Below are 17,701 nucleotides of genomic sequence, written 5' to 3'. Positions count from 1 at the left end.
TAAGAATTTAAAAAAGAACACACACATATATAACTGAAACCCTTTGCTGGATACCTGAAACTAACACAACACTGTTAATCAACTATGCTCCACAGTAAACTTGAACTTGAGGGAACAAACCTAGGAACCACTTCCAATCACAAACCTCAGAATTCATTCCCATCAATCCCCAAGTTCAGACTCTTCTAATCTGAACAAGGCAATCTTTCATTTTTCTCTTTTGAATTGATGGAACAAAACCCCAAATTATCTAAAATTCCTTTTAATCACTTACCATTTATTAAAAGAACAATCACCATTAAAGAAGAAAACTTATAACACTTTAAAGTACAAATAATACATTTTATTTCATCCCTGAAAACAAAAACAAAAAATGTACACATCTAATGAGAGACTGAACAACTATTCCAAACTTCACCTGGAAATGGTATGTAAATAATTTCTTCACATAAGGCAGGGTACAGGGAAGAGTTTGCAAAGATACCTTCAAGAAGTATTTTCTCATACTTACACTAATAAACCAGTATAATTATTGCTACCACGTCTGGTAGCACATTGTAATAATGAACAATACAATTTCCAAAACTAAATACAATACAGTCTAAATCTAGAAGCTAGCTCCACTTAGAGAATAAATACTATGAAACATAGGGCACCATATGGCAATTAAATTTGCAACAAGGAAAATTTAAATAAAGGTGTACTTTGCTCTATACCAGAATTACCCAAGATTGAGCTCTCTTGTGCTATATATAGAATAGCTGTTTTCCTGAAAAGATAGTCCATCTTCATAATTTAAATTACATTTTAAATGCTCTTATTTTTAAGTGGTCACTATATAAAATGAATATCTACTGTGTATCATACAAATCCAACATTTCATAAAGAGTATATATTCTATATACTATACTGTTAACATTATCCAAACAATTTAATGCAACACAAATACTTTTATTATATACATCTGGCTAAAGTCCTTAAGAGTTCCAGTCTCACAAATATCTCAGTATCCCCCTCCCTTGTCAATACGATAAAAGCAAAAATTACCTAAATATGGAAATAATGTGCTTTCTTGACAGCATAATCACTCAAAGTGTTACATTTTTAAATTAACGTTCATCTATATGAAAAATCATGAATATTTAATCTCATCATAAAAATATCTTCTATTCTTCAGAATACAAGTATATAAGAAAATGTTACATACGAGATTGGAGATTACTATTTTAATGTTATTTAATTGCCCCAATGTTTAGAATAGTTTACAAACAGTGGCTACTACCCATTTCAAGATTATACTCTTACAAATGTAATTTTTTTTAATATACAATAACCTTCAGTTATTCTGAAGGGATAGTGCAAATGAAGACATTCTTTGGGTCATCATTTCAAAACACTATTTTCAACATTATACTTCCTTTCTCTCTGTTCATAATCTGAATAACAAAATATAGTAAGTACTGGAAGTAACCACATTTTCTAATAGTATTAGTCCAACAGTTACATCTATCCATAACAAATGACAAAACGACTCAATAACAATATTCCTCATTTGTCTAAAAAATATGTTATATATTTAAATAAATATTTTGTAGAAATGAATCCGTCTTTCAGTGTTTTTGTTTCAACTTGGTCTCAAACACAAAGATTTATACAAAGATCACCTACCTGCTTACTACATCAACCATGTTACCAAATTCCCTTTAAGGCTATAGTACAGCATTGAAGAGATGTGCCTGAAAGCAAACTAATAACTTTTTAAATTATATACAGAATTAAAGTTCCATGAATCCAGCATATTCCTTGAAAATGTGTAGAGCTTTTATTGTAAAGTATTCCTCTATGCCAGCCAGTGATTTTCTGCCATAGGATATAATCCATGGTGAATGTAGCAGCACAAGGTGATCTTCAACTGCTATCTAATGCTGCCTGATGCTTTTATCCTTTTATTTGTGGTCAGTGGCACTGGATTCCCACTAGTACCACTAGGAGTGCTAGCTGCTGAGCCATTCACAACAATATAGTCGACTTTGTTCTCCAGCTTTACCAAACGTTGTAAAATGTCATCCAAAAGGACAGCAATTGTTCTTCTTAGATCCGCTAGGGGGAAAAAAAATGAGAATAAATCATAATAAACAGTGATAGAGCACTTAATATTTGTGCTTTCATAGTTTGACGGGAAACATGAACAATTATTGAATCATCTGAAATATACTAGAGAGAAAGCACTCAAACCACAAACAGGAAAAGCCCCAGTATTTTAATCAATAGTATCACATACAGAGCTTCTTATAGGAATAATGTCAGTTATAAATGTGGGGAAACTCACTTTTCTAATGCAATAAAACAGATTTAAGGGCTGGTTTAAAATGTTAGTCCCTCTGTAAGAAATCCAGTTACTTTGAGACTCTTAAGCAGTCTGTAAAGATGACTGTGGGCTACGCAGGTAAGGTAAAAAGCTACCTAAGTAAGAAACTCAATGAAATGTAGAAACAAAAAAACCTAGAAACTCCACAGGCTGAAATGTGGGGGGAACCCAGGAACCAGAGCAGAGCCAGGAACCTGGTTAGTGCAGTACAGATAGTAGTTTTGACTAGCAAATGATAGGGGGAACTATCTTCTAATCTCTCTGGGAGGTTACATGATGTCAGCAGAATTTAACTGGCAAGAATGAAATTATGCGAAGTAAATCAGAAAGAAATACACCAATACAGTATATTAACGCATATATATGGAATTTAGAAAGATGGTAATGATGACCCTATATGTGAGACAGCAAAAGAGACACAGATGTAAAGAACAGTCTTTTGGACTCTGTGGGCGAAGGCGAGGGTGGGATGATTTGAGAGAACAGCACTGAAACATGTATATTACCATATGTGAAAGAGATCATCAGTCCAGGCTCGATGCATGAGACAAGGTGCTCAGGGCTGATGCACTGGGATGACCCTGAGAGATGGTATGGGGAAGGAGGTGGGAGGGAGGGTCAGGATGGGGAACACATGTACACCCATGGTGGATTCATGTCAATGTATGGCAAAACCACCACAATATTGTAATTAGCCTCCAATTAAAATAAAAAGAAAAAAAAAAGAATGAAATTATGACCCTCTGCTTCATTTTAAGTCTCTTTACTCAGGATTCCCAATGGCACCTAGCACATATTAGGTATTCAGTCAGTGACAACTAATATAGTTATTTTTTGTTGATCCTGGACCCACCTCAACCCCAATCTGTGATCAGAGAAAAAAATCATTTTAACAACAGCTAATAAAATTGTTAACGGTTCTGCTACTAAGTCATCAGAAAAAAAATAGGTAGAAGAAAAATAAAATAGGTATATTGGACTTTATCAAAATTTAAAACTTTTGGATATCAAAAGATACTATCCAGAAAAGGAGATGACAATCTACAAATGGAAGAAAATATTTGCAAATCATGTATCTGACAAGGGCTTAATATCAAGAGCATATAAAGAACTCCTAAACCCAACAATAAAAAGATAAACCACTCAATTTTTAAAATCAGCAAAGGACTTGAAAAAACATTTCTCCAAAGACGATATGCAACTGATCAACAAGCATGTGAAATAATACTAAACATCACATGATACACCACTTTACACCTGCTAGGATGACTATAATCAAAGAAAGAGAAAATAATAAACACTGGCAAGAACATGAGGAAGTTAGAATCCGCATATACTGCTAGTGGGACTATAAAATGGCATAGCCATCATGCAAAACAGCCAGGCAGTTTCTAAAAAAGCTACACATACCATGAAAAAAGTGAAAGTGAAAGCCGCTCAGTCATGCCTGACTCTTTGCGACCCCATGGATTATATAGTCCATGGAATTCTCTAGGCCAGAATACTGGAGTGGGTAGCCTTTCCCTTCTCCAGGGGATCTTCCCAACCCAGGGATCGAACCATACGACCCAGAAATTCCACTCCTAGGTATATACCTTTAAAAAGTGAAAGAAGAGACTCAAAGAGGTACCTGTACACCAATGTTTATTTCAGAATTATTCACAATAGCCAAAAGGTGGAAATAACCTAAGTGTCCGTCAGTAGGTGACAAGATCAACAAAATGTGGTATTCACATACAAGAGAATATTATTTAGCCATAAAAAGGAACAATGATCTCTAATACATGATACAAAATGGATGAACCTTAAAGATATTACACAAAGTAAAATAAACTTCCATACCTATATGTCTCTATCTTGATTTATCTCTTATTTATATCTCAATAGGTTTTACTATTTGTATAAATGTGAAGAGAGGCAGATACAAATAAAATTAACCATGTGTACACAAAAAAGAAACACAATTATAGTAAAATGCAAAAATGACTAATGAAAATAAAATATATTAAGTGTTTAAAGCGTAAGTCAAAAACTTTTCCTTATTAATATTTTTCAAATTCAAATGAATATTTTACTGCCACTAACATCTGCTTAATTGTACAACGGAGGAAGTTAGAAGTCACTTCTTGATCAAAACAAATTACTCACTGAAAAATTTTATTGTGAAGCCAGCAACAAAACAAGAATGCTCCCTAAGAACTAAAAGCTAATTTAAATATCAGAGCAAATAGCTAGGTAAAAATCATTTCAAAAGCCTCATAAACTCTGTAATTAAGTGGACATTAATTGTTCAGTCTTTTACATTTTTAATACAGCTACCCTCTCCCATTGAGTGCTGAATAAATTATATCATTCAACAAATATTTTATTACTTCCCTACTTAAGAATGCAAGGCACACTGTTTAGATCTCATGAGTAGATCAAGAGATGTTCCCATCAAACTTCCCATGCAAATTAAACACCTAGGTACATTAAAAAAGCCTAGTTTTTAAGCGAGAAAAGAAAAGCTACATAATGATCTAAGTGCAAGAAGTAACAAATACAAGATTTCAGTACCCTTTACCCAGTTTCCCCCAACAGTGACATCTTGCAAAATCACACAAAACATCACTACTAGAGTACTGATACTGGTACAGTCAAGATGCAGAGTGTTTCCTTCACCACAAGGATTCCTGGGTTGCTCTCTTACAGTAACCCTCACTTTCTTTTCATTAACCTTCTAGTATGATGGATTAAGCTGATTGCTTTTTGAAAATTAAAACAGACTTGCATCCCTGGAATAAATTCCACTTGGTAACAGTAATTAATTCTCTGTATATGTTGTTGAATTCCACTTGCTAAGTTTTTCCTAAGGACCTGCACATCTATACTCATGAGGAATACTGGTCTTTAGTTATTATTACCAATACAGTCTTTGGTTTTGATGTAAAGTTAATACTAACCTTATAACTGAACTGGGAAGTGTTCTCTCCTCTTCTATTTTCTGGAAATGACTCTGTAAGATTGATACTCAGTTCAGTTCAGTTCAGTCGCTCAGTCGTGTCCGACTCTTTGCGACCCCATGAATCACAGCATGCCAGGCCTCCCTGTACATCACCATCTCCCAGAATTCACCCAGACTCATGTCCATCGAGTCCGTGATGCCATCCAGCCATCTCATCCTCTGTCGTCCCCTTCTCCTCCTGCCCCCAATCCCTCCCAGCATCAGAGTTTTTTCCAATGAGTCAATTCTTTGCATGAGGTGGCCAAAGTACTGGAGTTTCAGCTTTAGCATCATTCCTTCCAAAGAAATCCCAGGGTTGATCTCCTTCAGAATGGACTGGTTGGATCTCCTTGCAGTCCAAGGGACTCTCAAGAGTCTTTTCCAACACCACAGTTCAAAAGCATCATTTCTTTGGCGCTCAGCTTTCTTCACAGTCCAACTCTCACTTCCATACATGACTACTGGAAAAAACATAGCCTTGACTAGACGGACCTTAGTCGGCAAAGTAATGTCTCTGCTTTTGAATATGCTATCTAGGTTGGTCATAACTTTCCTTCCAAGGAATAAGCGTCTTTTAATTTCATGGCTGCAGTCACCATCTGCAGTGATTCTGGAGCCCCCCAAAATAAAGTCTGACACGGTTTCCACTGTTTCCCCATCTATCTGCCATGAAGTGATGGGACCGGATGCCATGATCTTTGTTTTCTGAATGTTGAGCTTTAAACCAACTTTTTCACTCTCCTCTTTCCCTTTCATCAAGAGGCTTTTGAGTTCCTCTTCACTTTCTGCCATAAGGGTGGTATCATCTGCATATCTGAGGTTATTGATATTTCTCCCAGCAATCTTGATTCCAGCTTGTGCTTCATCCAGTCCAGCGTTTCTCATGATGTACTCTGCATAGAAGTTAAATAAGCAGGGTGACAATATTCAGCCTTGACGGACTCCTTTTCCTATTTGGAACCAGTCTGTTGTTCCATGTCCAGTTCTAACTGTTGCTTCCTGACCTACATACAAATTTCTCAAGAGGCAGGTCAGGTGGTCTGGTATTCCCATCTCTTGAAGAATTTTCCACAGTTTATTGTGATCCACACAGTCAAAGCTTTGGCATAGTCAATAAAGCAGAAATAGGTGTTTTTCTGGAACTCTCTTGCTTTTTCCATGATCCAGTGGATGTTGGCAATTTGATCTCTGGTTCCTCTGCCTTTTCTAAAACCAGCTGGAACGTCAGGGAGTTCACGGTTCACGTATTGCTGAAGCCTGGCTTGGAGAATTTTGAGCATTACTTTACTAGCATGTGAGATGAGTGCAATTGTGAGGTAGTTTGAGCATTCTTTGGCATTGCCTTTCTTTGGAATTGGAATGAAAACTGACCTTTTCCAGTCCTGTGGCCACTGCTGAGTTTTCCAAATTTGCTGGCATATTGAGTGCAGCACTTTCACAGCATCATCTTTCAGTATTTGAAATGGCTCAACTGGAATTCCACCACCTCCACTAGCTTTGTTCGTAGTGATGCTTTCTAAGGCCCACTTGACTTCACATTCCAAGATGTCTGGTTCTAGATTGCTATTAAAATTTCTGATAGAATTCTCCAGTGCAACCACCTGGGCCTGAAGAGTTCTTTTTGGAAGTTCTTAAACTATAGTCAATTTCCCTAGCAGTTACAAACATTATCTCACTTTGTAAATACTGTGATTTTTGTGTGCGTGTGTGATTTTTTTTTTTATATACAAAATTTTTTTTTATACAAATTGACAGGTTGTGGCAACCCTGTGCCAAGGAAGTGTATCGGTGCCATTTTTCCAACAGTGCTTGCTCTCTTCATGTCTCTGTGTCACATTTTGGTAATTATTGCAATATTTCAAACTTTTTCATTATGGTAATTGTTATGGTGATCTGTGATCAGATGTGCAGATATGTGAAAACAGTATGGGGACTGGAATTCGAAGTGAAGCCTGACGACTGTCACTGAGTTGATGCAATCTCATGACAGAAAAAAAAATTAGCAAACAATAAAAACCCTTTAACAAATGAGGAGTTGCTTCTTTAAGGAATGAGTAAAGTAACTGGTTTACTGACATGGACTCTACTCCTAATGAAGTTGCTATGAAGACTTGAAATGAGAAAAAAAGAAAAAAAAAAAACACTAAGAATATTACATAAACTTAGTTTGCAAAGCAGCAGCAGAGTTTGAGGACTTATTTCAATTCTGAAAGAAGTTCTACTGTGGCTAAAACACTATCAAACAGCATGGCGTACTATAGAGAAATCATTTGTGAATCAGTCAACTGATGCGGCAAACTTCACTGTTGTTTTATGTTAAGATATTGTCAGCCCGCCAACCCTCAGCAACACCACCCTGACCAGTCATCAGCCATTGACATCAAGGCAAGACCAGTTTAAAAAAAAAAAAATTATGACTTGCTGAAGGCTCAGATAATGGTTAGCACTTCTTAGCAATAAAGTATTTTTAATTATGGTATGTACATTTATTTGGTTTCTTAGATAATGCTATTACTATTGTACACCTAATAAACTACAGTGTAAATGTAACTTTTACATGCACTGTGAAACCAAAAACTTGGAATGACTTGCTTTATTGCAGTGGTCTAGAACCAAGTATCTCTGAACTATGCCTATGCAGAGCTATTCAAATTACTTATTCCATACTGGGTGACTGTGCTAGTTCATGGTTTTAGAGTAACTGCTGATGCTGCTGCTAACGCTTCAGTCGTGTCCAACTCTGTGCGACCCCATAGACGGCAGCCCACCAGGCTCCCCCGTCTCTGGGATTCACCAGGCAAGAACACTGGAGTGGGTTGCCATTTCTTTCTCCAATGCATCAAAGTGAAAAGTGAAAGTGAAGTCGCTCAGTCGTACCCGACTCTTAGCGACCCCATGGATTGCAGCCCACCAGGCTCCTCCATCCATGGGATTTTCCAGGCAAGAGTACTGGAGTGGGGTGCCACTGCCTTCTCCATTAAGAGGTACTAACCCCTTTCATATAAGTTACTATGTTTATGTGTAGAGCTGTTCATAGTTGTCTCTTATCATGCTTTTGATGTTTGCAGAGTCTATAGTGACACTGCAATTTTTCTGTCAGTCTTATTAGAAGTTTGCCAGTTTATTCCCCACTCTTTCAAAGGAAAAGCTCTTTGTCGCATTGATTTTCTCTACTGATTTTCTTTCAGTTTCATTTATTTCTGTTCTTACTTTAATCATTTCCTTCTTTCTGCTCTGCTCTGGGTTTCTTTTGCTCTTTTTTTTCTAGGTTCTTGAGGTGGGAGCTCAGATTACCCATTTAAGACTTCTCTTTTCTAAAGTATGTACTTTTCTAAAGTAAATTTCTCTCTCAGCATGGCTGTAGCTGTGTCCCACAATTTTTTATGTTGCACTTTCATTTGGGGATTGTCCTATTACCACTCTTTTATTTCTAATTTGAGCTCACTGCAGTCACAGAATACACTTTACGATCTTAATTCTTAAAAATTTGCTGAAGTTTGTTTTATGTCTTAGGATAACTATTTTGGTAAATGTTCTATGGACTGTTAAAACCCATGTATATCCCCTGTGTTGACTTCACTTTTGGAGTGTAGTAGCTATGTTAAAGATTAACTATTTGGTCTCATTGAAGCCAACACAATGCTCCTGTGTTTCTTCTTCAATGATAAATAAAATGCTTACAGAATTTGAAAACAAAAATGTATATCTTGCTGTTATTGATGGAGCTTCCATATATGTAGGAGTCCACTGCTTAGACTGTGTTCTTCAGGTCTTTTATATCTTTGTAGATTTTCTGCCTAGTTCTATCAGTTTCTGAGAGAGCAGTGTTTAAATTCTCAACTATAATTGTGGATTTATCTATTTTTATTTTCAGTTCTATCATTTTTGTAGATACATTTAGGACGGTTATTTTTTCTGGGTGGATTGACCCCTTTATGATTATATAATGTCCTTCTCTAACACTGGTAGTTTTCTTTCCTCTGAAGTCTACTTGATCTGTTATTCATGTAGACATTCCTGCTTTCCTTTGACAAATATTTGCATGAAATATCTTTTCCAATCCTTCTACTTACAGCCAGCCAGTATCATTAAGTTTGAAGTGAGTTTCTTGTAGACAGCACATACTTTGTCACGTTTTAACCCAATCTGCCAATGTCCTCCAACTAGTGCGTTTATGACACTAATAATTAATGCAATTCTGGTACATTAGGACTTAAGTCTGAAATTTCATCTTTTGTTTGTTCTGTTTTTTCACTTCCCTGTTTTCCTTTTCCTGCCTTCCTATGGGGTACTTGTGTATTTTTTAGAATTTTTTTCATATTTCTGAAGGGTTTTTAAATGTATCTCTCTGCAAGTTTTAGTTGTTCTGGATATTACATCATATACGTAATGTACGATAGTCATTTTACCAATCACAGTGATATACAGAAGCTTTACCTCTCTTAACCATCTGTGATCCAGCAGATCCAGCAAAGGGACTGAGAATCCCCAGGGAAATTGACTTTGAAGGTCAGTGGGATTTGATTACAGAACTTCCACAGGACTGGGGAAACAGACTTTTGGAGGGCACAACAAAACCTTGTATGCACCAGGAAGCAGGAGAAAGGAGCGGTGACCCCACAAGAGACTGAGCCAGACTTGCCTGTGAATGTCCTGGAGCCTCCAGCACAGGTGTGGGTTGACAGTGGTCTACTGTGGAAGCAGGGGCACTGACTACAACAGTCATGGGAGCCACAGCATCCTGGCTTAAGTCCTTTTGCAAGAGGTCACCATTACCCCTAACATAGTTTGGCCTAAGGCCAAGATACAGGGAGGGAACACAGCCTCACCCATCAGCAGAAAATTGGATTAAAGATTTATTGAGCATGGCCTCCCCAACCAGAGCAAGACCCAGTTTCCCCACAGCCAGTCCCTCCCATCAGGAAGCTTCCACAAGCCTCTTATCTTTATCAGAGGGAAGACAGAATGAAAACCACAATCACAGAAAACTAACCAAACTTATCACATGGACCACAGCCTTGTCTAACTCAATGATACTATAAACCATGCTGTGTAGGGCCACCCAAGATGCATGGGTCATGGTGGAGAGTTCTGACAAAATGTGGTCCACTGCAAAAGGGAATGGTAAACCACTTTAGTATTCTTGCCTTGAGAACCCTATGAAAAGTATGAAAAATGCAAAAAGATACAACCCAGAAAGATGAACTCCCCCAGGTTGGTAGGTGCTCAAAACACTACTGGAGTAGAGTGGAGATATATCTCCAAAAGGAATGAAGAGCCGGAGCCAAAGCATAAAGAACCCAAAGCTGTGGATATGTCTGGTGGTAGAAGTAAAGTCTGATGCTGTAAAGAACAATACTGTATAGGAACATGAAATGTTAGGTTCATGAATCAAGCTAAACTGAAAGTGGTCAAACAGGAGATGGCAAGAGTGTACATCAACATTTTAGCAATCAGTGAACTAAATGGACTGGAATGGGTGAATTTAATTCAGATGACCATTATATCTATTACTGTGGGCAAAAATCCCTTAGAAGAAATGGAGTAGCCCCCATAATCAGCAAGAGTCCAAAATGCAGTACTTGGATGAAATCTCAAAAACTACAGAATGATCTCTGTTCATTTCCAGTGCAAGCCATTCAATATCACAGTAATCCAAGTCTATGCCCCAACCACAAATGTGGAAGAAGCTGAAGTTGAACGGTTCTATAAAGACCTACAAGACGTTCTAGAACTAACACCAAAAAAACAAACAAAAGAATGTCCTTTTCATCACAGGGGACTGGAATGCAAAAGTAGGAAGTCAAGAGATACCTGGAGTAACAGGCCAATTTGGCCTTGGAGTATAAAATGAAGCAGTGCAAAGGCTAACAGAGTTAAGCCAAGAGAATCCACTGGTCATAACAAACATTGTCTTCTAACAACACAAGAGACGACTCTACACATGGACATCACCAGATGGTCAATACCGAAAACAGACTAATTATATCCTTGGCAGCGAAAGATGAAGAAGTCCTCACAGTCAACAAAAGAATCCAAAATGCAGTACCTGGGTGCAATCTCAAAAATGACAGAGTGATCTTGGTTAGTTTCCAAGGCATATCATTCTGTATCACAGAATCCAAGTCTATGCTCTAACCACTAATGCAAAAGAAGCTGAAGTTGAACGGTTCTATGAAGACCTAGAAGATCTTCCAGAACTAACACGCAAAATAGATGTCCTTTTCATTATAGGGGACTGGAATGCAAACAGAAGAAGTCAAGAGATACCTGGAGTAACAGGCAAATGTGGCATTGGAGTACAAAATAAAGCAAAGCAAAAGCTAACAGAGTTTTGCTAAGAGAATGCACTGGTCTTAGCAAACAGCCTTTTCCAACAACCCAATATACATACACACACTACTAAATATAAAATAGATAATAAGGACCTATTGCATAGCACAGGGAACTCTATTCAGTAATCTCTAATGACCCATATGGGAAAAGAATATAAAAAAGAATGGATATATGTATCACTGATTCACTTTCCTATGCACCTGAAATACAATATTATAAATCAACTATACTCCAATAAAAATTTTTTAAAAGATTTAAGAAAAACCATCCCAAAGAAAAAGAAATGCAAAAAGACAAAATGGTTGTCTGAGGAGGTCTTACAAATAGCTGAGAAAAGAAGAGAAGTGAAAGGCAAAGGAGAAAAGGAAAGATATATCCATCTGAATGCAGAGTTCCAAAGAATAGCAAGGAGAGAGAAGAGAGCCATCCTAAATGAACAAGGCAGAGAAATAGAGGAAAACAACAGAATAGGAAAGCCTAGAGATCTCTTCAAGAAAATCAGTGATGCCAAAGAGGCATTCCATGCAAAGATGGGCACAATAAAGGAGAGAAAAGAGTATGGACCTAACAGAAGCAAAAGAGATTACAAACCGATGGCAAGAGTACATAGAAGAAATATACAAAAAAAGATCTTAATGATCCAGATAACCATGACGGTGTGATCACTCACCTAAAACCAGATATCTTGGAGTGCTAAGTTAAGTGGGCCTTAGGAAGCATCACTACCAACAAAGCTAGTGGAGGTGATGGAATTCCAGTTGAGCTATTTCAAATCCTAAAAGATGATGCTGTGAAAGTGCTGCACTCAATATGCCAGCAAATGTGGAAAACTCAGCAGTGGCCACAGGACTGGAAAAGGTCAGTTTTCATTCCAATCCCTAAGAAAGGCAATGCCAAATAATGTTCAAACTACCATACTCATTTTACATGCTAACAAAGTAATGCTCAAAATTCTCCAAGTGAGGCTTTAACAGTACATGAACCAAGAAGTTACAGATGTTTAAGCTGGATTCAGAAAAGGCAGAGGAACCAGAGATCAAATTGCCAACATCCGTTGGATCATAGAAAAAGCAAGAGAATTCCAGAAAAACATCTACTTCTGCTTCACTGACTACACTAAAGCCTTTGACTATGTGGATCACAACAAACTGTGGAAAATTCTTCAAGGGATGGCAATACCAGACCACCTTACCTGCCTCTTAAGAAACCTGTATGCAAGTCAAGAAGTAACAACAGTTAGAACCAGACATAGAATAACAGACTGATCCAAAATTGGGAAAGGAGTACATCAAGGCTGTATACTGTCATCCTGCTTATTTAACTTATATGCAGAGTACATCATGTGAATGCCTGGCTGGATAAGGCACAAGCTGGAATCAAGATTGCAGGGAAAAATATCAATAACCTCAGATGTGTAGATGACACCACCTTTATAGCAGAAAGTAAAGAGGAACTAAAAAGTCTCTTCATTAAGGTGAAAGAGGAGAGAGAAAAAGTTGGCTTCAAAGTCAACATTCAGAAAACGAAGATCATCACATCTGGTCCCATCATTTCATGGCAAATAGATATGGAAACAATGGAAACAGTGACAAATTTTATCTTCTTGGGCTACAAAATCACTGCAAATGGTGACTGCAGCCATGAAATTAAAAGATGTTTACTCCTTGGAAGGAAAGCTATTACCAACCTAGACAGCATATTAAAAAGCAGAGACATTACTTTGCTAACAAAGGTCCATAGCGTCCAAGATACTGTTTTTCCAGTAGTCATGTATGGATGTGAGAGCTGGACCACAAAGAAGGCTGAGTGCTGAAGAATTGATGCTTTCAAACTATGGTATTGGAGAAGACTCTCGAGAGTTCTTTGGACTGCAAGATCAAACCAGTCAATCCTAAAGGAAATCAATCCTGAATATTCACAGGAAGGACTGATGCTGAAGCTGGAACTCCAATACTTTGGCCACCTGATGGGAAGAGCTGACTCACTGGAAAAGATCCTGATGCTGGGAAAGACTGAAGGCAGAAGGAGAAGGAAGCAACAGAGGATGAGATAGTTGGATGGCATCACCAACTCAATGGACACGAGTTTGAGCAAGCTCCAGGAGATGGTGAAGAACAGGAAAGCCTGGCGTACTGCAGTCCACGGGGTTGCAAAGAGTAGGACACGACTGAGCAACTGAACAACAACGATCATCTGTGACGGTTCATTCTGTGTCAATTCAGCTAGGCCAAGGTATGGAGACAAATCTACCAGTCTGGATATTGCTGCGAAAGTACTTTTTAGATGGGATTAGCAAGGCCCAGTGGTAAAGAATCCACCTGCAATGCAGAAGCCACAGTATACTCAGGTTTGATCCCTGGGTCAGGAAGATCCCCTGGAGGAGGGCATGGCAACCCACTCTAGTATTCTTTCCTGAGAATCCCATGGACAAAGGAGGCTGGCAAGCTACAGTCCATAGGGTTTCAAAGAATCAGACATGACTGAAGCAACTTAGCACAGCATTTAAACCAGTAGACTTTCAGTAATGTAATTACTCACCATAATGTGGGTATACTTCATCTAGTAAGCTGAAGATCTTAAGAAAAGACTAAGGTTTCTGGAACAGGAACAATTTTGTCCCCAGACTGACTGCCTTCAGACTCAGGACCTAAACATCAGTTCTTGACAGAATTTTCAGCCTGCCTTGAAGATTTTGGACTTTCCAGGCTCCACAACTGCATAAGCAGCGAATTTCTTAAAGTCCATCTCTCCCTCCCCTTGATTTGTTTTATTCAGATTTAAAAATCTGAATATGCCATCCTTTTACCAACTACCTCATTTATAAGATACTGCCTTAAATATTTCCTCTACATAAATTTAGAATCACATCAAGCAGTGTTATAATTTTTCCTTCAACAATTTTTGCTTCAGTTTAGAAAAATCAAGAAGAAAAAGAATCTGGTGACCTACCTTTATTTTTATGCATTGTGTTTTTCTTTCCTTCCTGATTGTTCCAAGTTTCCTCTATTTTTATCATTTCTTTTCCATTGAAAGAACTTCTTTAGCTGTTTTCTTAGTGTAGGTCTGCTGGTAACAAACTCTTTTCCTTCATCTAAGAAATACCTTTGATTTCCCTTAATTTCTAAAGGATATTTTCACTGGGTATAGAATTCTGGATTAAGAGTTCTTTTCTTTAAGCATTTAAAACAAAATGTGCCAGAAACCAACACAACATTGTAAAGCAATTATCCTCCAATTAAATACATATATATATATACACACACACACACACACATGCCACTTATTTCTAGTCTTGATGGTTTCTGATGAGAAATCCACTATCATTTGAATTGTCTTCTCACTGTTAAGTGTTGTTTTTCTCTAGGTGCTTTTGAAAAGATTTTTTTTTTTTTTTTTTTTGGCCATATCACACAGTTTGTGGGATCGTCCTTGACCAAGGATTGAAGCCAGGCCACCACAGTGACAGCCCAGAACCCTAAGGTCACCAGGTAAGTCCAAGTGGTCTTTTTCCTAAGTTGCTCTTTTAAGTTTTCAGAAGCTTACTTATGATGTATCAGGGGCATGGACTTTTTTCACTAATCATACTTGGGGTTCACTCAGCTTCCTGAATCTGAGGTCTGTGTCTCTTGAAAAATTTAGAAAGTTTTTGGTCATAATTTTTTTGAACTACTTTTCTAGCTCTGCCCTCATTCTCTTCCACAGAAGTTATATCTTCTGTTATAATCCTACAGGTCCCTAATGCACTAGAATTTTAAGTCTATTTTCTCTCTGTTGTTCAGGTTGGGTAATTACATCGTTCTATAGTTCAGTTCACTGATTCTATCCTCCGTTCTCTCCTTTCTACTTTTGAGTCAATCTGCTAACTCATACTTTTCATTTCAGTCATTGTATTTTTCAGTCCAAAAATTTCCATTTAGTTTTTCTTTATATGCTCTATTTATCTCCTAAGACTTTCTGTTTCCCTGTTGAGCCTTTCTGTTCTTTCATTCTGTTCTTTGTGCTCATTAATTTCTCACTGACGCATTTAATTCCCACTGCTTTAAAATCTTTTTCAGATAATTCTAACATCAGTCATTGGTTATCTTTCTTCATTCAGTTTAAGATTTCCCTGGTTCTTGGTATGACAACTGATTTATACTTGTAACCAGGACATTTACATATTTTATTATGAAAGTCTGGATCTTATTTAAATCTCCTATGTTAAGTAGTATTCTCTGATACCACTGTGGCAGGGCAGAGGGGTGTCACTTTGTTACTGCCAGGTGGAGGCAAAAATCTAGGTTCCTGCTTAGCCTCCACTGCCACCTGAAGGTGGTGAGCTCTTTGTCACTGCTGGATGGAAGGAGGAGTTCCAGGCTCCCCTTCCCCACATACTCTTCACTGACATTGTGATGGGGACTGCTCCTTACCACTGGGCAATGGTGGAAGTCCTCACTCTCCACTCCTCTGACATCACCCCTGAGGGAGGGAGCTGAGCACCTCATTACTGTGTAAGGGTAGAAGTTCTGGCTCCCCATGTGGTCTCCACGTGGTGTAGCAGGAGTCTGGATGCTCTGTTATAGCCTCACAAGGGTGGGAGTCTGCGCTCCTCACTTGGCCTTTGATAACGTGGGTGGTACAGTGGTAACTTTCTTCTGTGGCGTCTGGCTAGAGGAGAATGGTTTATGTCTAAAAGTTTTTATCTTGCTAGGCTGCCCCTCTTTGGCTACAGAGAACAGGCTTCTGTTGGAGTTTTGCTTGTTTTGTCTCTGTCTGTGCCTGGTTGACAGTTCTTAATTCTCAGAATAGCATTTAAATATTAACACTAAACTGTTCTCCAATTCTCTGAAAATATTTGGTGGAGTCCATTTTTCAGCAACAACAACAGATGGTAGAACCAAAACTCCTAAAAGAAAATAATGTCAGACTTTGGGTGGAAAAGCCTGAGGTGAAAAAAGATGTGTTGCTGTACATTCAGGTGTAGGAAACCATAGGTCAACTGCAAATGTTCTCTAACAGTCACTGGGCATCAGAACAATAACCCCAAATTCACTGCTCTGCACAAATCACAGAATCCAAAAAATGTTACATGGGAAGAAACATTTTTTTTCTTAGAGAAAACTAAGAATGTTAAGCAATATTCTTAGATACCTTTTTAAGATATCTTAAAAAGAAATGATGGTATCTTAAAAAGAAAGTACAAGTTACTCCTCAAAATTTACAGACAGTAATCTTAAAGCTGAACCGATCTGTCTATGGCTCTTGCAATAGTAACAATTCCTTGTAGACCAACATTTAAAAAAATATATTAGCTTGTGTTTTGTTTGCCAACTGGGAAAATCACATTATATAGCTCAAGGGAAAACCATTCAAAATATTATTTTGACTGACTAGCCTTTTTATATGGTAACAACTAGAGGCTAAATGGTTTCTATCAATGGCTGAAAGTTCAAGTTCACCAGAACTCACGAAATTCTCACCTTACTGTAATTTATATTGCCATTCCAGATTACTGGCACAAGGATAGAATTCAAATAATGAAACTGAAATAACTGGCTACCTAGTCTACAAAAAAGAACCAGCATTTCTTATTGTTTGCACCAGAAATCTCAACTGTATTACAGACATGCTTGGTTGCTCAGTTTTGTCTGACTCTTTGCGACCTCATAGACTGTAGCCTGCCAGGCTCTTCTGTCCATGAATTTTCCAGGCAAAAATACTGGAGTGGTTGCCATTTCCTCTTCCAGGGGATCTTCTTGACCCAGGGGCTGAACCTGAGTCTCCTACATCTCCCACTCTGGCAGGCAGATTCTCTACCACTAGCACAACCCGGGAAGACCATGTTACAGACAAAAACGTTAAAAAAAAAAAAAAAAAAACTGCAATATATTACAATGTGTTTTAGAAAAAAAATTTTAAGCATATAACTAAACCATAAAAGATGATAGACATGTTTTACCATACAAATTTTTAAAAACAATACACCAAGTTATTAGACAACTGATGAATCAGAGCAAAATCATATGCTACATATA

The 17,701-nt window shown here is 37.7% G+C and overlaps 1 protein-coding gene across 2 annotated transcripts in view; it reads right to left on the bottom strand.

Moving 5' to 3' along the window:
• Window positions 1–260: 260 nt before the first annotated feature.
• Window positions 261–17,701, bottom strand: part of CCDC126 (coiled-coil domain containing 126) — a 44,139-nt gene continuing 26,698 nt past the window's right edge. For both annotated transcript variants that reach the window (XM_040260678.1, XM_040260677.1), the window contains one exon: window positions 261–2,100. In XM_040260678.1, the coding sequence (XP_040116612.1) occupies window positions 1,916–2,100 (185 nt within the window). In that variant the 3' untranslated portion in view covers window positions 261–1,915. The remainder of the gene's footprint in view (window positions 2,101–17,701) is intronic.

Source organism: Oryx dammah, unplaced genomic scaffold (genome assembly GCF_014754425.2).
Source record: "Oryx dammah isolate SB20612 unplaced genomic scaffold, SCBI_Odam_1.1 HiC_scaffold_18, whole genome shotgun sequence".
NCBI lineage: Eukaryota > Metazoa > Chordata > Mammalia > Artiodactyla > Bovidae > Oryx > Oryx dammah.
This window is presented reverse-complemented; position numbering and strand designations above follow the sequence as displayed.